At 45.6% G+C, this 21,940-nt stretch overlaps 1 protein-coding gene across 1 annotated transcript in view; it reads right to left on the reverse strand.

Moving 5' to 3' along the window:
• Window positions 1-10,702: 10,702 nt before the first annotated feature.
• rtn4r (reticulon 4 receptor) overlaps window positions 10,703-21,940 on the reverse strand; it is a 45,502-nt gene continuing 34,264 nt past the window's right edge. The window contains exon 2 of the mRNA XM_056602546.1: window positions 10,703-12,723. Coding sequence (XP_056458521.1) covers window positions 11,336-12,723 — 1,388 coding nt within the window. The 3' untranslated portion in view covers window positions 10,703-11,335. The remainder of the gene's footprint in view (window positions 12,724-21,940) is intronic.

The raw sequence follows: 21,940 nt of genomic DNA on the forward strand, positions 1-21,940 counted from the left end.
TGTGTGTGTGTGTGTGTGTGTGTGTGTGTGTGTGTGTGTGTGTGTGTGTGTGTGTGTTTGTGAGTGTGAGTGTGTGTTTATGTTTGTGTTTGAAAGGGAATACACACTGAAGAGACAGACAGAGAGAGAGAGAGAGATAACATGGGTTTATGTTTTTAAGTCATATTATGTCAGACCATTAAGCACTACATAACACCGATTTTTCTCTGTTGTATAGGGACTAAATCCTATTGGCTATCGACCTAATCTCCTAAACAGATAGAAATAAAGCTGAAGCCTTCATTGCAGCTTTGGCAACCCTCTGGCCTCCCTCCCTCTAGGTCTCAATACCTAGCGGGCTGATTCCTGCGACTTGGGATACATAAAACTAATTTACACTTCTAAATTACCAGATCCAGGCAAGATCGAGAAATTATCAGTTTAACCGCCAGAATTGGTTCACCAGATTATCCTCTGAGAATTAAACAACTCACCTCCTTCTCAGCCAGAAAACGCAAAGCTTTTTACCGTGGAGGAAAGGCTAATTGACCTCAGAAGATGAGATAATGAAACTGCTCCGCTCCCCTCACACGTCTCAGTGTTGAGTCACCGCCAGCCTACCTGTGATTGGTGGAAGGGGTGTTATTCTAAGAATACCCCCTCTCAGGAGTACAAGCTGTTATCACACCGTCTACAACCTATCCATCAGACTGACGCGATGACTGTGATTCGTTGGTTCTTAAAAACCACAGGAAAATAACTCTCAAACAAAAATATTATAAAAAAACATACGGTGAAAAGTCTCAGACCCAACTATAGCTCAGACAGGGGTGGGTCTTTGTTCCTCAGCACTGATTCTTTTTAACTCCCAAAAATACACACACACGCACACACACAGAAACAGGCACATACGGACAGACACACAAAGACACACATACACATATACACACACATATATACACACACACACACACACACACACACACACACATGCATACACACACACACACACACGCGCACACACACACACACACACACACACACACACACACACACACACACACACACACACACAGACAGACAGACTAACACACAGAGACACAAAAAGAGACACACAAACACAAACAGACACTTGTTAGGGTAGATGTCCTTTATGTGTGATTTTGGGTCCTTGCAGGTAAAGCGGTGGAGTACGCTTAAGAACATCTACTGTAATTGTCTCTGTGACAGCTTCAAATGAGATATTGACCCAAAAATGTATACACATGTTAGGGGAGGTGTCTGCTATGTAAATGGCAAGTTCCAAGTCCCTGGTACCCTCTGAAGCGGACATGTGATGTCTGTGAATGTTTAGCTAGTTAGCATATGTTTTTATAAATTTCTAAATTTAGGTCAATTAACCCTAGATAATGTGTACCAAATTGTGTGTCATTAGTAGCCGTCATTATTTATTATAACTTTCTTGAGGTTCTCCTGAAAGTTTCACACTACAGAAAAATCCGTCCAGTCAGACATTATGGGTTCAAGAGGCAAACATGTTCAGCATGTCAAATAAGTCCTGTACACAAAGTTTCAGAAAAGTTCCTCCCTCAGGGCGGTGGGGCTGCTCACCAAACTTTCTGGAGAACTACTTATCGGGAATACAAATGTCTTGGTAAAATTTGAAATGTTTTGTCCAAGCAGGGGCTGAGCTATACGCGTTACAAATCCAGAATAATATTACCTAAACCTTACGTTAACAATAGTTTACCAGAACAACTGTGTGTTGTTCAAGTGCTCTAGAAAACGTCTTTCCATCTGAATGAAGTTCAGTATCTGGTAAGGTGATGGTGCTAAACAAGGTGCAGAGTCAGATTTCCCCTCAACAAGCTTCTAGCCAACACCAAAAACCAGTCAAAGCAGTCTCTTCAGTCAATTCACCTCATCCAAGCATCAAAGGCGGCCAGGTTACGGTTCGACTGAATGTATTTGAATCCATCATTTGAGTCTAGTAGGTGTGCAGAAACAGATGTGACAATCATCCAATGACGTGTCACATCTTGGCGAAACTGATCCTATATAAGGAATAATGCAGCCTGTATTTACATACTGTATGTATGTTCCCTTATATTGTCTCAGCCTATACCGACTCTTCAAAGGGCCAGAGTAGCCACATCCCACCATTCTCCTTGTATATCTGCAGATGACTGCTAGCAGCAGAAGGGTTGAAAAGCGAACAAACATTGTCACATTTTTTTCATTTTCAAGTCATACATGCTGATAAAAAAAATGATTTTTGGTCATAAATTCTAAATGGGAGAAATGTTATTCGTCAAACTGCCTCTTATGGAGTTAAATTATGCATATGTACTACATATGTATTATCGCCTATGTACTTGCTCTGTCGATGAATTCCCTTTGCTCTCCAATGTCGCTGTATCTGATTTAAAACAAATCTTAAAACATATTGGCATAAGGATAGATGTATTTTGGATTTTGTAGATTGATATCCCAAATTATTTACGATAGCTTTTGGTTCAATTCAATAATTGATTGATCCGGATTGGGAAACAAAGCTCTTTATACTTATTTTGTGCTTTTTTATGGTACCAAACAGTGTTGTTTTTGGCAGGCATTTTAGATTTAGTATTAGTCTTAGTCTTTTTGATGAAATACTTCTTAGTTTTAGTCCCATTTTAGTCATTTCTATCTTTGAAAGTTTTAGTCTAGTTTTAGTCTGACGAAAACTCAAAAGGTTTTAGTCTAGTTTTAGTCCGACGAAAACTCCAAAGGTTTTAGTCTAGTTTTAGTCCGACGAAAACTCAAAAGGTTTTAGTCAAAAATCAAATATACATAAGATGCGTGTATTTATTTAATAGGCCAATACATTTATCATAATGAAGCACACTTAGGCCCCGTTTACACGAGGACGCTTGCGGGTGAAAACGACAAAATATTTTATCGGAAGTGCCTTTCGTTTAGACGGGGACGGCGTTTTTGGGGCATGAAAACGCATAAATCTGAAATCACCCTCCAGAGTGGAAAAGTTGAAAAAGCTCCGCTGTAGCGTTTCCGTCTAAACTGCCAAGACGCAAAACACTGCTCAGATCTGCTCACGTCACGTACGCGTTTACGTCACATACATGTGCCAGTACAAGGAAATAAACAAACATGTCCGATTATTTCAATGCGTCGGACCTTCAAGCTGCTCTGGCAGCTCTAACAAGCATACAGGAGTATTTCCACGAAATGTACAGGATATTTACAGATAGTATTACTGAACAGAGAAGGATCTTTTTGTTTTTTGCGGCACGGATAAGAGAAGGAAGATTCTACGCATGCGCTCAGACATGGCGGTGTTGTGTGATAGTCAATCACAGCACCGCCTGGCATGCATACCCAATCGAATTCCACGAAAATGTCTACATTTTTCGTCACATTTTAGTCTTTATATGGCTTTGGTGACGTTCGTCTTAGTCTCATTTTCGTCATGGAAAAAAGGGGTCTGACGACGTCATTTTCGTTTTCGTCTTGCCTGACGAAAACAACACTGGTACCAAACACAATATTTCAAACAATATTTCAAACCTCTTAAGCTCCAGCCTATTTTTTAGGTTTCTACTCGAAAATAACATACCCAAAATGAATAGAGAATATCTCTGCATCTACAAGGTCTATTTGAATAATTGTGGTGTCATTATAAAGGGAATACTTGTGTCATCTGTTAAGATGTGCAAGTATCAGTATTTATGTCACTGGCTCAGAGTAAATTAAGTTGGCACACAAGCATAAATGACAGATTTAATTTCCGCCCAAAGAAAATCACACTTTTTCTATGAATATCTCTTTGAAATTATGCTGATGAAGCAAAAATTCTGAATCAAATCATAGCACAAGGTGTGACCATTATCTCTGCAAAGTTTGATCATCATAAAGTTAAGCAGAGCTAAATTAGAGAGGTTTTAGGAAAGACTATTTAGGTGGACTCTCCAAAATGGTTATTTTGGCACATTTTGGCACCATCTGTGCCATTTGAAGTTTTTGATGTACTGAACTATGTATTTCACTTTTATGTCATTATCTGTGATCATCACATACATTTTCAACAGTTTTAGATTTTTCTCCACTACCGGATGTACCTCTCCTGATGTAGCTCTCCTGAGCTACATCCGGTTACGCAAGCTAATAACTCGGCTGGAGATTGGTCGATTTAGATGATTGACACCTCGTTTTAACCATAAGAGCCAATAGAAGTTAGGGGTAGTATCAAAATGTGTGCCAGACACACAATTGGCTAACAGTAAGGAAGCTTATACAACTAGCGCGAAATTAACTTCGATGCATGCTTCATGAAAGGAAGCTAATCTTACACTAAACATAATTAAGGTTCACATTAAATCTAGTTGTAAACAAACGCAGACATGTTGGACGTACTAAAACCAGAGTTTTTTGCTCTCAAGTACAACCTTTCATCAAAAAATCACAAAGGTAAGACAGAATTTATGTTAGTTGCTGTAAATAAGTGGTTGTATACCTTTGTGTTCTTTGGCTGCTGGTTAACTGAGTTTTTATCGTAGGGCCTTGACCGTGGTACTGTCGAACTCGTCATGGTCTTACCTTTATTTGAGATGATTTGTTTGAGTACAATGAAGTATCGGTGTGGTAGCAATGGGAATGTGGAGAGCGGGTTGACTTTCTGACGCTATTCAGATTTTGATATTTGATCATTAATATGCTAGGTGTTTGAGTTGTGTTTGGTGTGCGTAAAAACACACATAATAAGGGCAGTGTTGTATGCCTTTTACTGCGAGAGTGATCGAGAGTCCCCAAATATGGGGACCCTCGATCTAAGACATGCTCTCATGCACTGTATGATGCTCCCTTGAATATAAAAAGGAAAGGATGTAAAATCCCTTGTTTGTGCTCAACAGACTGAAGAAAAGGCGATTAACACAATGGTGACAGGAATCGGCCCCAGTGAATATGGTTAACATTTATCTTGGATGGTGGTGAGGTTCTGTATTGAACTGAGGAGCAGGTAAATCCACCGAGACAAATGTCTGTCCCTTTTGTCAAATCTTTCATCTGAACGCTTTGTAAACATCAACGTGTTCACAAACTCCACACTTGTGGCAAACAAAACTTCTCACAGAATCAGAAAGGAAATACAATAAAAGCGGTACTGCTGAGGCCTTTCAGGTTATAGAGAATCTTTTACGGTGTGTTTTGCCCTCAGAGGTGTTTTCTAGGCATGGCGGTCTGTTTGGGTTGGTTTTCCAGTTGATGTGCGTTAAAACGAGAGTGTAATTCCCCAGACAGACAAAGACAGCCAGACAGATAAACAGGAATCAGGGCTGATAGATTTGATGGAACGAAGGAATGAGTGCATGGGGTGTTTAGTATGCAGAACGGAAAGCGAACATATTTAGACCTGTGTCGATGTCTGCGACTCCTCAGCAGTCTCAACTTTCTGATATAAACCTTTGCCTCGAGCTATGAACTATCTTGGTCCCATTCATCAGGGCGGTGGAAAGAAAATCCCTCATCGTTCATGATCAAAGTTTGGTGTTTTCTGAGGCAGACGTGGGAATGTCCAAAAAGGATTTGTTTTAGGAGTCGGAGACAGCTCGATTCGCATGACAAGTTGAAGACGGGTCATCTTCGATGAATGGAAACGTGACGAAACAAGAAAGGAACCAATTTGCTCTCTGCCACTGAAGGATGTTTTTCATAAGAACAGGGAATAGGAATAACTTAAAAGCATAATAAAACAGACTATATATATCCTATACCCTTATACATTAATAAGGATTATTTATTATGAAATAATGAAATATTAAATGATCCGTTCTTCTTTATTTTATTTATTATCGTTTATTTACCAATTTGCGTTTAGAATACATTTATTTTGTTCAATCCTTGGCCTTGATAGCAGCATAACAACACCATGAGAAGAGCAAACATGTCTTCCCTGTCGTATCACGTGAGTAAACATCTTTAATCTTCTCCCCTTTGAGACAACTCAAATCCTTTTTACATCAGCTTCTATTATCTGCTCTGGACCAAAGCGAAAGGAAAAGTCGAGTTTTGATTCAACATCTGAAACAGCGACTACGTTTGGTGGGGTCTTGCCATAACACCCTTTTTCATTCGCCAAGGTAATTCCAATTAAACCCCCAAATGTATTTTTTTATGACCGGGCGCACATCTGCCTCATGGCTCGTGGATGCACGCAGTAAACGAGGAGCCAGCGAATCAATTAGGTTCTGGGCTCAACTGTGGCGAAACAGATGCCCGTTACCGTGGCAATGGACTCCGAGGATCCTACCTGAACACTGTCCGGTGTGGATGTCGTCGGTGACGACGGAGCGTCAGAAAAAATGCAGGACAACAACGAAGACGGACAGACAGTTATGTGGGAGGTTGGCTTCCCTCTGCCGCAGCCTCTTCCGCAGCCCCAAGTTATTTTGGTTGCGAGGCACGCCGCTGATAGGTGTTGTATCCGGGCAGACGGAGGGGTACACACTAGTTAACGTTGTTGTTCCCTCACCAACGCTGATGCAGGGGTGTGTTCTTTGAGGAGAGCAGAGATGTTTGAGCAGTTTTCTCCAGAACCGACACACAGCCTGAAGTGCTGATCCTGTTTCTCGCTAACCCGGACAGGCCTAGTGTTCCCCTGATCTCACAGCCTGCCGCCGACACTCGGGGTGCGAATGGCCGATTGGCTGTGCTGATTGCTCGTGTAGACCTCTTGTGATGGGGAGCACAGAGCGAACGGGAACGGTCACAGAGAGGGCAGGGGATGACAGGCCAGGGTGGAAGTTTGTTTGTGAATGTATTATGTATGTGCACGCATGTATGAAATGAATGTAAATGTCAACAAACGAACAGCAGAAAGGAGTGTGAGGGCGGGGGGGATGGTGCAGTGTGGGAGCTGGTGTCCTCCAGGCTCTTTTGTGTGTTGGGTTCCATTACGAACCGAAGAGATGTGCTTGTTCCCTCTCATTGTTCCCTTCTTGCAAAGAGCATCGCAACTTGCTCCTGCACAATGCATCATCATTATAAGATGCATTAGTCAAGCATAATTTAAATGTTAGGCTGCTCAGTGAGAGATGTAAAAAACAAGAGTGCTCCGAGGACCGAATAGCACAGATTTAGCCGTGATAATAAATATGTTTTATATATATTGAATACCCATTAACAACGCGCTACTGCCAAAAAGACAGACGGTCAATCTTGGTAATGAAACTTACAGACAGACTGACTGTTAAACGCACTGATGGAAACGGCCCCCAAAACGCCCGACAGTAATGATGATGTTCCTTTAGCAAGGTGAATCCAAGAGTCTGCGAGAATACGAGGCCCAGCTTTAAGGCTTGGCTGTATGTTGGTCAGTCGCGTCACGTATTCCCTCGGTCAAGCCCTTCTGTAAGTGGATATGTATCATATCTGATGTTTTCACCACAGGGTTCAGCTTTGCTTTCTGACCCATACTTACAGAAAATATAGGGTGAATTTCTGTCATGGCAATATAATGTTTTTTTTTACTGTGAGGTTACAGTATTTTTCGAAAAATTCCTGACCCAAAAACCCAACAGAATTACTCACACTTTACCCTCATTAGGATAAACACATCTGTTTGCAATGTTGATAAAAAGTAGACATCAGCAGACAGAGTGTCGCCTCACACCGACCAGGTGATCAGCATAGGCCTTCTTTAGGGGTAGTAATGGACCAGCTGAGCAATATATGCTTTCTTTAGGGGTGGTATTGGACCAGGTGAGCAGAACATTCTGTCTTTATGGAGAGATAATGGACCATCAGTTAAGTACCGTATTTTCCGCACTATAAGGCGCACCGGATTAATGGCCTATTTTATAACTTTTTTCATATATAGGGCGCATAGAATAGAAGATACTGCAGTCAAACGTTTGACTAGGGTTGCGTTATGCATCGACAAGACCGAGCTGTGCTAAAGGGAATGTCAACAAATCAGTCAGATAAAGTCAAACTTTATTCAGCGTTCTGACAACTCTGTTCACTCCCATGGTAACGATGTTCAAACGTCAATGTGCATCTCAACAATATCTCCCAGCCTTGTTCAGTTGTAAACACGTAAAAGAAACACAGTCTTATACCGCTAATTCAAACTAATGCTAACGCATAACTCAACATTGTTCAGTTACGTATAACACGTAAAGCTCACTTTTTCAGTTCATTCCCCGTCCACGTATCCCTCGAATTCTTCTTCTTCAGTGTCCGAATTGAACAGGTGGGCGAGTACGGCATCCAACATGCCCGGCTCCCTCTCGTCATTATCCGAGTCAGTGTCGCTACTAGAGCTGAAACGATTCATCGATTGATTCGAATAATTTGATTACAAAAAAGGATCGATGAATTTTTCTTGCCTCGAGTCATCGTTTTTTTTAATTTTAGGTCACAATTTTCCGCACGGACCATTTTTAGTGTGACACAACCGGCGCATACGCCACCCACAGAACGGACAGACGCGGCATGTTTTGACTTGTTTAGGGGCTAACATTAGCACTTGCTAAAATGGAAGACATGAGCGAAAATAGTGAGGAGAGCCAAACGGGCAGGAGAAAGCGACAGCGAATGTCCAAGGTTTGGGATCATTTCACGTTGAACATTAATGAGAAGACCGTGGTGTATGTCCACTGCAAGACCGAGCTGGCGCACCACAGCAGCACGACTTCCATGCTGCAGCATCTCAACAGAAAACACCCATTCTACTCGGCAGACCGCCGACCCGAATGGGAAAGTAACTAAATTGGTACTTTTGGTAGAAAATATGGTTTGCTACTCCATGCATTTTTGAAATAACAAATTGGTTGTTCATTATTAATTGACATGTGTTATTTTCTCATGTTTATTTATAATTACTTTTTTTTTTTTTTTTTTTAATTAAGCAATGTATGTTTTATCCGATTACTCGATTAATCGATGGAATAATCGGTAGAATAATCGATTACTAAAATAATCGATAGCTGAAGCCCTAGTCGCTACTGTTGCCTGGTAGTTCAGTGATTATGGTAGTGGTAGTGGTAGTGGCTAATGCCTCTACCAGGGCCCTCTGAGCTCCGAGCGGCCTCCCCCCGAAACCAGGGAAGCGGGCCGGGCAAAGGCCAGGGCAGTGTGTTCATTTGGGCGGGATGGCCCTCCTTCCACCCAGTTGAGTCCCACTCAACTGGGTGGGACTCAAGCAGATCAATATCTTCCCGGGTCTCTCTTAGATCCTCTCACTTTCCAGGGTTAATCGACGACAATGGAAAGCTCAGGGGATTTGTGGCGAGCCCGCTTTCTAATCCTTTCACTTTGTGCGCGATAAACCCAAGGCTGCTGACAAGATCTGGACTTCATTGGGAGCAGATTACCGGCCTCTGCATTATTCCAGTCTGTAGGCTTTGTCGACGTGAATTATTTTTGGGTGCTTTTGCCTCAAACAAACTCTGTGAGAGAATATTGTTATGAGGGTAACGATATTCTGCCTGGGAGAATGCCCTACTTTGCATTAAAACGTGTTGCGGTTGAATCCAGTGTGCCAGAGTTTTTCAGTCAAGGAGTTGTAGAGGTTTGGCTCATGCTGCTGCTCTGGCTGCACCTGTTCAACACTCGACGGAGTTCTCTAAATGGTGCAAGCCAAGCCTTCTGCCCATTCCTCTGCCAATATAGAGGCAACAATGTTGAAAGTATGTCCTTTTCCTTCTCCATAAAATGCAGTACTCAATAATCAACTGAAAATGATTGGAAAGGTTTGGAATGCATATATTTTATCTAATCTCATGCGACTTTCCCTTTGAACTTTCAAGTGTTTTGTTACATCCTGAGGTGTGACAGAATTACAAAATGAACGAATGTCATTTGGTTGACTTTGGCTTGCATTATATTTCATATTCTCCAAATTGTTTGATCTTGTTACAAAGCCCCGGGGGTATTTTCACTAAAAATAGCTTAGTAAACATTCTAGATCAAAGAACTCATGATGTGCTATATTTGAAAGCAAACACTCTTTAGTAGAAAAGGTGAAAAGGTCAGAGTGTGTTTGCTGGTGAGTGTTAAGTGGGTGTGAGATTCTGCTGGTAAGATATGTTAACCGTCTGCGTGAATGACTTTTCTCTCTCCCCTCCATATGTCGAGTGGGTGATTAATAGGCGCTATGAAGTGATTTTGTGGCTTTGGCCGGGCCGCGCAATCACTCTCTCTAGAGTGAGACCAATCCCCAAGGAAGCCCGCACAGACTGAATGTGGACCAGTCGAGTTTCGGCCAGATTGCCAAAGCAAGTGGCCCTGGCTCTTCCCACAGTCTCCAAAACAATAATTCGGCCCCGGAGCTCCACCATCTGCTGTGGAGGAACTGGGAAGAGACTGATCGTTTTCTCTTTCTTCCACCTGCACTGCGACGGGATGAGATCTTACGTGGTCATTCATGAGAGAATCCAACACGTTTTGGCAAAATATGGCACTTTTAGTCACTGAATTAACAGTTAATTTGCAATGGTTATTTCAAGATATTTTGTACATCGCCGCCACTCTCATACAGTATGAAGTGCAACATCTGTCAATGACACCTTTGTTTTCCCAAGGTCTGACATTAGGTTACACACCTCACACTCATACAGACAGTTGTGTTTAAAATAACTCACAATATCAGAAGAGGGTTACAAAAGAAGAACTTTTATTCATAATATATTCATACTTGTACACAAGTAAAATAAAATGCATATCTATGATTCCTTTGCAATTTCCCTTAACACAACAGCATTCCTTTGTTCAAGGCCGTCCATGGACCCTTTTTCTCGTGTGGAAGTAGAACAAAAATAGGGGAGATCAAACATTTGTATTTTTTACTGGTTTACGTAGAAACATAAAAAACATAACTGTACCCAACAAATGCATCACTTTTGAATAAATAATGACAAATGGAGATCCTTCTTGGCTGAACGGACCTAAACATTCTTTGTGTGCTTTCGGTCTCTGAAATCCTCGGTTTCATTTCCTCATGGTTGTTTTCCAGTATCCTGTCCAAGCAGTTTATTTCTTTGTTTGTAAAAGCCTTATAGAGGGCAAAACAAGGATAATCTCAAAAGTGTAGCTTAGACACAGTACAGTTAAGTACATACAGAACAAACAATTTTGGGCACCGGTTATTATATACATTAAATTTGAAGTGGTCTGTAAAAGGCATCCATTTTGTTAAATGTATTTCTTTATTATTGTTAGTCTTTGCCTCTTTTGGGCCGATTTCACCCCTTCCTTGCCAGTCAGTGGTAGAAGTCTCTACAACGTCTGTGTCATTGTCATGAGCGTTAACAATCTGTGTGAGTTCTGCCCTGTGTTGAGAGAGTGCTCAGACGTCCTAGGACATGGCTAGAGAGATCCAGATCAACGGAGTGAAGAAAAAGGCCGGAGCTTGAATCGTAGATCCACGGCCTTTGAGACAATGGGCGTCTGACTTGGGCTTTTTGGAACACTTCTTCTTCTTCTTGTTCGGCGCTGTGGAGGGTTCTAGATTGTCAATGAGTTCTGGATTGATGTTATCCAAAGACTGGTCCAGGTCGTTGGACAAGGTTCCCAGAGGTCCGTCGCTCTGCTTGTTCCGGGTCTCGTTCTTCGTATGTTCCGTCTCCTTGAATTTGGTCTTGGATATGTTCTCCTTCTCCTTCAGTGGGTTGTTGGTGATCTGACGACTCTTGACGTCTCCAGACAGGATTGATGACTTGTCGTTATCTCCGAGACAACATCTGGGGATGGCTTCTCCCAAAGGGTTTTCGGTGGATGGGAATTTCCCGGGCCGTGTCTTGGCATTGAACAGAGTGGTCTGGGTGAGAGAGGTTTCCACACAGCCTTCCAGGTCATCACTCTTCAGCCGTTTGAGGTCCATCCCTGCCAGAGCTGTGGGCACATTGCATTCCAGCTCAGAGCTGGAACCTTTGAACCGCTTGAACCAGTCCCACAAGGTCCGGGCCCTGCAGTCACAAATCCACTGGTTGCCGTTCAGACGTAAATACTGGAGGGAAACCAACGGGTCCATGGTCTCCCCTGATAACATGGTGAGGTTGTTAAAGAAAAGGAACAGCGACTTCAGCCTGCCCAGATCGCTGAACGCCTTGGGCTGGACGTAGACGACCCGGTTCTGGTGCAGCAGCAGTCGGTCCAGGCTGATCAGGCCGTGGAACATGTTGTCCGTCACTATCTTGATCCTGTTATTGTGCAGGTAGAGATACGTCAGGTTGGCCAGGTCCAGGAAGGCGTCGTCATGCAGCGTGATAATGTTATTGTCCTGCAGGTACAGGTACTGCAGGGAGAACATCCCTCGGAACACCCCGACGGGCAGCTCCGAAAGACCGCACCTGTGCAGGTGCAGTGTGTGCAGCTTGGTCAAACCCCGGAAGGCTGTGGGACTCATGGTGCGGAGGTTGCTGTTGTCGCCAATGTCCAATTCCTCCAGTTTCTCCAGACCGTAGAAGGCCCCGGCCTCGATCTGGCTGATGTTGTTGGAGTACATCCACAGCACCGTGAGGTTGTGGACGGAGCTGAAGCTGGTGGATCTCACCACCGTGAGCTTGTTGCTCTGGAGGAATATCCGCTGGCTCCGCACGGGGATCTCAGTGGGGATGGAAAACAGTCCCTGCTGTTGGCAGGCCACGGTGGGCTTGGGCTCGCTGTAGCAGACACATTTGGCAGGACAGCCGTGAGCTGGATGCACTAGGTTCAGCCACAGCACCAGAAACAGGAGTCTGCTCCCTGGAGGACAGAGAGAGAGGGAGAGAGAGAATGATAACTGGGTTAGCATGACACATTGCTATGCACAGAGTAACAGTTGCTAGACTAGAATCTTTTTATTTAACACAGACAACACTTTTTCGGTGACAAAAATACATATGAAACAGCTTACATTATAACTATAACGGTGTTAAAGAACAGAATCTCAGTTTTAAGTTCAAGTTTCAGAAACGCGGTTGACACCATTTCACCCAGTCTTGAAAGAGCATCCATAATAGTCCTCGTTTTCCAGTGGAACATGTTCTTGTATCGAGTGAAATATTCAGCATGTTACATAATTGGAAGCAAACAGTAAAAGACACTTGAGTGACCTGTATGCGGTTATTTGCACTTAGGGATACGTCTCCTCGCTGCGTCTAACACAATCACGAATTCCTGAGCAATAGAAAAGAATCCTCTGCAGGCCCACTTAATGTGTGTGGGAGGCTTTTATATAGAATTAGACACCTTTTAATGAGCCAGACATAACTAATGGATTTCAGGCATTTCTGTGGTTTGACGTTGGTCTGATGTTGGGAGATAAGCTTTAATGGCACGCTGGGAGATTAATGCTGGGTTTTAGGATGGAAAAGCTCCATAGGACGTGCCAGTGTCCATCACTGAGCCCAGAGAAACATGATGAATATGTATAAAAAATGTTGACGCACGCACAGTGATGTTTCCATCAGATCGGATCACATGCTAATGCATCCTAAAGGAAAGCGTGTTTAAAAGAAGGCAGATTGCTGGGCGCCCTGCGCCCCATATTGGTGGTGTGTTCTGTGCAGCTGTTTACCACAGAAGTCCGTCTGTGTCTTGATGAATTCAAACACTACAATTACCGCACGATCCAATCCGACAAAACAATGCCGGGCGTTGTTTGGCGTGTGAAAACAAGGAAGGATCTGAAAGTGAGGATTGAAGGATTCAGGGTTGTTGGAGAGATGTCTTAACAAACAACACATCACAGCGATGTTTAAAACCCTGCGTGCTGCCAGTTCTGTTTCCTTGTCTCTTGTCTCCCGCTCCAGTCTCTGATCACTCCCCTTACCTCTCTCACTCCCTTTCTCTGATCACCCCTACCTCCCCTCTCTTTAATCAGTCCCCTTTATGATCACTCCCCTATGTCATTTCCCTCACTGCGATCACCCTCCGATCTCACTCCCCTCTTTAATCACTCCCCTCACCTCTCTCACTACCGCAGTGCACGTACCTCTCCTCACACACTGGCTTTACGTTAGGAGGGGATATTAAAGCCCAGCCCTTGAAGGTCTAGTCTCCTCGACAGACCTGCTGGTTCTCAGCCTGCTGGGTGACAGCGCCAGACATAGTACCATGTAACGCCAGTCCACTGCCTCTTCACGTTGCGACTCCTACACTGCCTCTGACCCGTGGAGAGATCCGGCCATCTGTTGACCTCCCCGAAATCCTCCCCCAAGAACAGGGTGTCCTTCTGGGGTTCAGGCTGCACCTATGGTCCCCCCGGGCCTCCGTATTAGAGACACTTCACAGCTAATGCAAGAATTGAGTCGACACTATTGATCAGCAGAGGTGACTTTACCCCTGCATCCACACACACAAACACACACGCATACCTGCAAGCACACACACAAACACGCACGCACACTCACATGCGCACGCACAAGCACACACACATAGTAGTGCATTTCGTGATCCCTTTTTCAAATTTATTTTCAAATAACCTTTACTGCATAAAAAGGATTAATGCATTAGGTCCGGTAGTCCTCAGCAGGTTTGTCGGCCGGAGTTATCGACTCCCAACCTTCATATCGCTGATTAATACGCCAAACAAGGCATCAAGGTTACGGAAAAGCGCCATTCCTCTTATCATGCTCTGCCGGCGTTGCTCTCAAACCTCTAAATCTCACCGTATCTGCTGTGTGAAAGCATGCCCCCCCCTGTTCCACCAAGGCCTGCCTGACACCTCTCTCTCTACAGAAAGCTACCGCACCGCCCAACAACGGCCCTCAGCCCTCGGATCATGGGCCCGGGAGCCCTGTTTGGCTGCTGCCTCGCAACGTAGCATGTCAGCCCTGAGAGCGCTCTCGGTCTGTGGGACTGTATCTCTCTCTAAATCTCTCTCTGTCTGTATCTCTCTCTCTAATACTTTCTCTTTTTGTATCTCCTTCTCTCCCTCTCTGTCTGTGTGACTGTATCACTCTCTACTTAACTCTCTGTGTTTGTATCTCTCTGTTTGTATCTCTCTTTCTCTTTCTGTATCCCTCTCTCTGTCTGTATCTTTCTGTTTGTATCTCTTTCTCTTTCTGTATCCCTCTCTCTGTCTGTATCTTTCTGTTTGTATCTCTTTCTCTTTCTGTATCACTCTCTCTGTCTGTATCTCTCTCTCTCTCTACTTAACTCTCTGTGCTTGTATCTCTCTCTCTCTGTACTTAACTCTCTCCCTTTCTCTCTCTCTCCCTCACTAGTCAAACACTTGTCTTCACAAAGGCAGCTCAAGGAGATAGGGAAGTCTGCGCAGACTAAGCCTCTCTCTGGTGCTACGGCTCTCTCCCTCGTCTAATTGAATTTCCCTTTCATTCCATTTGGTATCCTCACATACATTAGCCAGCAGCACGAGCTACGGATCCCCACACCACAGACACCAGCTGCATAGGAATCTTTAGGCACGTCTGCAGGGGTGTGTGTGTGTTTGTGTCGGTGAGGGGGGGAGGGGCGGGTGATGGGTATTAGGTCACGGAGCTTGGCATGGCTGGGTCGATCGGGCAGAGTCCACAGCGTTAACCCTGAGAACGAGGATGGCACGTCAGGACAGCAAAACTTAGGGGAATCGGATCCAGCACGGGAGCTTTACTTTGAAGGCCTCTCGGATTGGGGAGGGATGTCGAACATGACAGACGTATCCCAGTGGCCCCGAGCGCAGGAGACGTCTGTCGGGGCTCTGCTGGGACCACCTGGCCTCCTTCTCTCCTTCCTCCATCTCAGACCTCACTTTATCATGCTGCTGCGGGGCATGGCTCATCCACGTGTTCTCTGGATCTCTGGGAGGTTGTGAGTGTGTCATCCTAGCATACATAGATCGTATCGTACCCAACACATATATATATACATACATAAACATGTATCCATGTGTTGGGTACCTGATGGTGATAATGAAGGTAGGACATTTTCCATGCAGAATGCCAATAGTACAATTTGGTGAAAGTGTGAAATAAGAGTAGGAACAGATATTTAAAACCTTCTCCTCTTAATTCTTGGCAAAAGACAATTGATTTCTCCCAGGGATTGTTTGGTCATTGCATCATCATCTCTCGCCTCCTCGAATGGATGTCAGGGGCCACACTCAGACACACGCGAACCCGTGCACACTCACGCACGCACTGCCTCAGAGACGGCTAAATGCCAAGGTGCCTGCGCCGCACACAGCCCGGCGCAGTGAGGACTGATTAACGACGCACTGTGATCAGGAATAAACGCCCGCAGTAGATCAAGCGGGCTTCTCAGGACATGATGGATGTACGTGTGTACTAACAGACTCTGGGCTAGCATGTGTGTGTGTAACACACAGACACACACACACACACAAACACACACACACACAGCATGCAGAGGGAGGGTACACTCGGTAGAGGAGCGGCGGAGACGGCCGAGAGTCCGGTCGGAAACATCCGACACAGCGTCCATCACGAGCAGATGGCTCATGAATAAACGACACGACTGGAGGTCGCCGGGCAGCTGAGAAAAGAGAGCCAAACCACTGTGTGTGTGCGTTTGTGCGCAAACGGGTACGTGTGCATGCATGTGTGAGAGAAAGTGATTGCTCGAGTGTTTCCTTGGATTGTAGGATCCAAGGAAAGCTCATAACAGCGTAAAGACACTTCTTGGCATTATGAAACGATTTTCTCGCAGACCGGTGACCGACCAATGGCGCTGGGAAGCAGCAGCCGGGTGGCAATAAAGAGCAAGGGTCCCATTATCTGCGATAAGGACAGGGTTTTCTTAAAAGGCTTATCAACTGAAATTCCTGCATGGGCGCGAATCAAGGGCTGCGGAGATTGGATCAAAACAGTGCTTACAATACCGCTGGAGTGCCCTTGAGCTAAGTGTTTGCTCGGGCTGCGTGGTCCCGGAGCCCCTCTGCTTTTAACGGTGGATCCGGCTCCAGTAGGTGTGAGGGTGGAATGGACAGTGTGGCGCCCGAGGGGGGGGGGGGGGGGGGGGGTACAATCCCAGCTCAAAAGTTCTGGGTTTGATACCCAGGTCTACCTCGAACTCGAGGCCAAACAAACCCTCTCCTGAATTATTTAGATTCACTATAAATCGCTTCGGACCAAAGCATCGGACAAAAGCATCTTATCTTAGCTGTCTTTGTTGTACACGAGGAATGGGTTAACCTGACAATCGTTAGTGCTTGGCACTTGGTTCTATGAACATCCTTAGTATACCGACAGTGATATATTGTTTCTCCTTCTTCTGACAAAAAAATGTACTAATTGAAAGTCTCTTAGGATAAAGGCGTCTGCTAAATGCCCTGAATGTAAATGAAAGTCGAACACGAGTCAGTACTGAATAGTAGTGTCTGAGTCCCTCCCTACCGCTCCCACTCAGGCCCTACAAGGCGAGGGCCAGGCCTGGAGGCAGATGCAAACACCAGTGCATCATCATCGCCAACGACGCCATCCCTCCCGGATCAATAATGCAATAAATTCATTAGTGGAGCAGGTGTGGGATTGCATTCCACAGAGGGCCCTTAACCACATCTATCACCTTAATGGGAGGACGACTATCAGGGCCTCTTCACCGTAACGCCGACCAAATGGAGTTTAGTTTAAATGAAGCCTCAACGACGACCGCCCAACGTGCCGAATGAAAAGGGCGACTGGCTGGATCCGTTCCAGGGTGAAGACTCTGCACCATGAAAGCCAAAAAGATGTATTTCCCACTCATGTTACTGTGTTGGTGCGGATCCGCCTCAGTGTTATCTTATGCTCCACGGTGGTCCGCAGGAGGTCCAGTCTCCCCATGAGGCTTCCAACAGTGGACCAGCTCCAGCTAGCGGATATCGCCTCTCCGGACCACAGAAAAGAGCGAGTTGCGCGACGGAGCCGTGTAGAATGCATAATGCAAGCAACGTGCAATGAAAAATAAAACGCAGGCATCAGCTTAGACAGAGAGAGTGCACATGTGAGGGCGCCTAAATGTACTCTTTATTCCACAGAGGAACGGCGAAGTCAGCGAGTGCCCTACTTTGAGTTCTAGCAAACGACAGCGCTGCCAGCCCGTGCCTTGTTTACTCTCCGACGGCGGTGCCGGGCTTGATCTTGTCTACAAACGAACCGAAGAGACAATAGGTGCGCTGTCAAATGTTCCACGTGCCCGGGTATTGCCTTGTTCTTTGGCAGAAAGATCACATCAGTTCAGAATGAGCTAGCAGCACGGTGATCCGTCCCCCGTTCTGCACTGTATACTGAATGTCATTGTGTAGAAAGTTAGTCATAGCAAGGTTTCAATGGAGTTTTCAAACTGTACGAAAACCAAAAGTGCATCGCTTTTTTCTACTCACCGCGCCACATTATAGAAACTTATTAACGAGCAGGATGGAGTGAAAGAACTCTCTCTGACTTAACTGAATTGGACCCCTTGATTACAACATCTGATTTCTAATAAAGGCTGAAATACGACTGTGTACCGTGCCTAAACTTGCGTCTAAATCCCAGTATTGAGAAAGGGAGAGAGAGAGGACTGTTACCCAGATATCAATTGTGATGTTACCAGCAAGGCCTTCGGGGTGCTACCAAACAACATTAGGTCTAATGGTTGACTGGTGTAATCATTTGCATGAGAAACAGCGGACAGAAACTGCCTGGAGACAGCATCTGCTGTTCATAACACATGGCTGTGTTATGAAAAGTCTGCTAAAGGGGGCGTACAGAGTTATTGAAGGGTTTCAGAGAAAGATCGACTAATACTGGGGAGGGTACAGGCAGTCCCATGGCATAGGAGGAGGCTCAACTAGCATCGCTCCAGTTGGTCTAAGTAGAGGCACACTTGGCAAAAGTGGTCACAGGCTTCTGTTGTAAAGTTACTTTCCTATAGCCACCGAGAGGCTCCTATAGAAAAGTCGACAGAGTGGAGCTCGTATGAGGGGGCGAAGAACGCGACGCCAACATTATCCACTCAACTGACAGCTTAATTATGGCAGCAGGCCTGTGTTCGGCCAAACGTCCATGCTAGGGTCAGCTCTTGTACTGCTCAGACAAGCCCGCAGTGCTATTTCCGCATGTAACAATCAAATTGAAAAATGCATCAAACAAGCACTTAATCTTTGACTGGGCTCGGCTAAAGTAATTCTCTTAAGTAATCTATTTACCCTGTTTGGGAGAAACGGTGTTTCTTTAAAAAAAAAAAAAAGTACTAGCTGAGTGTTTAAAAGCACTTGCTGTTGTCTCACAGAAGAAATCCTGGTGCTGCAGGCATGAACAACAAGAGATGTGAATGTACACTGTCGAACAGAGAACTGAAGATTACTTTTTCGGAAAATAATCAAGTGTGTGGATACGATGGATCCATACATAACAAGGCGAGAAAGGGCAGGAAAAAGTCAGGGAGCCAATGAAAACAGGCTCACAAATAGGAGACAAATTATTATCGATGGCACTTCCATGGCCCTCATGTGTCATGCAACTCCACACAATGGTAGGTGTGTCTGCTGACGCTGCAGACTGCGTTCCCATGTGTCATCTCCCGTCGTCTCCTTCCTGTTAGGACCCCAGGAAGTCTCCGCAAGCCGGCTTACCCCACAGCCCTTAGAAAACAACTGCCTCACCCGTCAACAGGGCTCAGCTTTCGCCCCCCCGGTTTTTGTTTACCCAAAGGTAAACAAAACCTGTGTTGAAATAAAAGGCGGCCATACTTATACTGAATGGAGTGTGGCCATATGTGAGCTCTGGCTGGTCTCCAGCTTGCACCTGCTCATACATAAAAGCATGGGCCCACGCACACCCATATGCACTCATTCATTTACATAGACACACACACACACACACACACACACACACACACACACACACACACACACACACACACACACACACACACACACACACACACACACACACACACACATCCTTCCATATGTTTGAAAGATTCAAGCACTGGATGGCAGCTGCTCCCTCCTCGCGGTGTAGGTGATCGAGTGGGGGAGCACGGGAGTCTTTTCATAGCGCGCCCTTCCATCAACAATGCATGAAAGCCGAGTGGATGGCTGACACGGGAGCATGTGACACACGTGTCCGCCGTCACACGTGTCAGAGACTTAAAAGCACAAGCGTCCCCGTCCCATTATGTGATCTGTATGTGACAGGCCGACAGCATGACACCGCTCAGCCCCAGGTGCTGAGCACGGAGACATGTTCACAAGCCGCTTGCTGGGCAGCCGACGCGGCGGCGGCCAGGCCGCAGTGGCGGCCAGGCCGCGGCGGCGGCGGGACGCACTGGACAGATGGGGCCGGGCGCGTATGATCCCGGGGAACAGTGGGTCAGCGCTGGACCGCCGTGTCGTCCCCAGACACAGAGCTGGGCGGTTCAACGACCTGAATGGGCCACCAACGAGGGCTAGGGGTCTGAGTGGGTAATGGGCGACGTCTCGGTAGCCTTGAGATGAATGGGGGCCGGTGAGTGGGGGCGTACATCACACAGGAAGTGGTCCTCATGCAGGGTGAGTGTGCGCTGGTCTGTGTGTAGTACAAATTCCATTTTTGGCTTTTAGACGCTTTTATCCAAACTCTCACAAACGATCGACACACACACTCACACACCGACGCCGGAGTCAACCCTCCAACTCACCAGGAGCAGTTAAGTGCAGGTGTCTCGCTCAGGGACACCTTGACACTCAGCTAAGAGAAGCCGGGGATCGAACTAGCAACCTTCCGATTACCAGTCACCCCTCTGTACCCTCGTGAGCTCAGCCGACACTGTTTGTACATCGCACATAGTCATCGAGAGGAGGAGGCCGGGGGGAGCGGGGGGGCGGGGAAGTTAAGGGCGAGAATAGATTGTTCCTTGAGCTCACGCTGACAACGTCCGCCATGAGACTCATTTATGAATAGAGGCATTAGCGTGATACATAAATTCACGCCTTTATAATATGAGAAGTCAGCTGTGAATAGAACATTGCCATCGTTGGTTCAACCAGAAAATCAATATAAGCAAACTGCCAACACTCAGAATGACAGATCTTAAGAAGTTATTTTCTAATCAAACGCGAACACACCGTGGCTAACCAACGAGCAACTGCTCAGAATGGTCCGACCCCCTTACTTGAGGCACAATAAAGTTGATATTGAAAAGGGAAAGCAGTCACAGTAGAAGTCACAGATGTGTCCTCAATACGAGGCGAGGATGTGCATGAGAACGCCTTCTGGGACTAGGTAGGGGAAACGGAGAGCTGAGGAGGATCCCCAAAGGCCGGAGACATCTCCACTGGCACCATTTAGTGGGAAGGGAGAAAGTGAGAGACATTAGTTAAGCACTGCACACAAGGACAGAGAGCGGCTCTTGATTTATTTAAATCTCGGAGGGCATACGGTGGCACTGCTTCTATGTTATCGGACACACATGACACACTACCCAGAAAGCACACACACACAGCACATAACGCACATGCATTAAGACACACACACAGACACAAAGCAAACACGCAACGACATGCACAGAAACAAACACACACACACACACACACATACATTTATAACAGGAAGCCCTAATCTGTGGTGGATTATCTAGCACATTGAGTTGTTAACTAGCTCTGAGCAGCTCTGCAGATCAGATCCACCACTCTGAGTAACTACGTTGCTCTGAGCATCTCTAGCAGATCAGATTCACCACTCTGAGTAACTACGTAGCTCTGAGCAGCTCTAGCAGATCAGAACACCTCCACCTCTTGCTACCTCCGAGCAGGTCTGCAGATCAGATCGCATCCATGTCGTCTGAATGTGAACTGGGCCCTGGAGGAACGTTGACCTATAAGAGACCAACCACTGCCTTCCTTTGATCCGTCCCAGAAAAACGCTGCTTGTGAATGCATTAGGACGTACAACAGGTCTACTTTGCTTTGTGAATGTTCTGGACTTTGGAACTTTCGCATGCTTTCTTTCCCGAGAAAGAAAAGTGCATTCCAACAAAGCAGCATGTACACTTCAGCGTCCACTGAATGGAGAGC

Source organism: Gadus chalcogrammus, chromosome 11, assembly GCF_026213295.1.
Source record: "Gadus chalcogrammus isolate NIFS_2021 chromosome 11, NIFS_Gcha_1.0, whole genome shotgun sequence".
Taxonomy (NCBI): Eukaryota; Metazoa; Chordata; class Actinopteri; order Gadiformes; family Gadidae; genus Gadus; species Gadus chalcogrammus.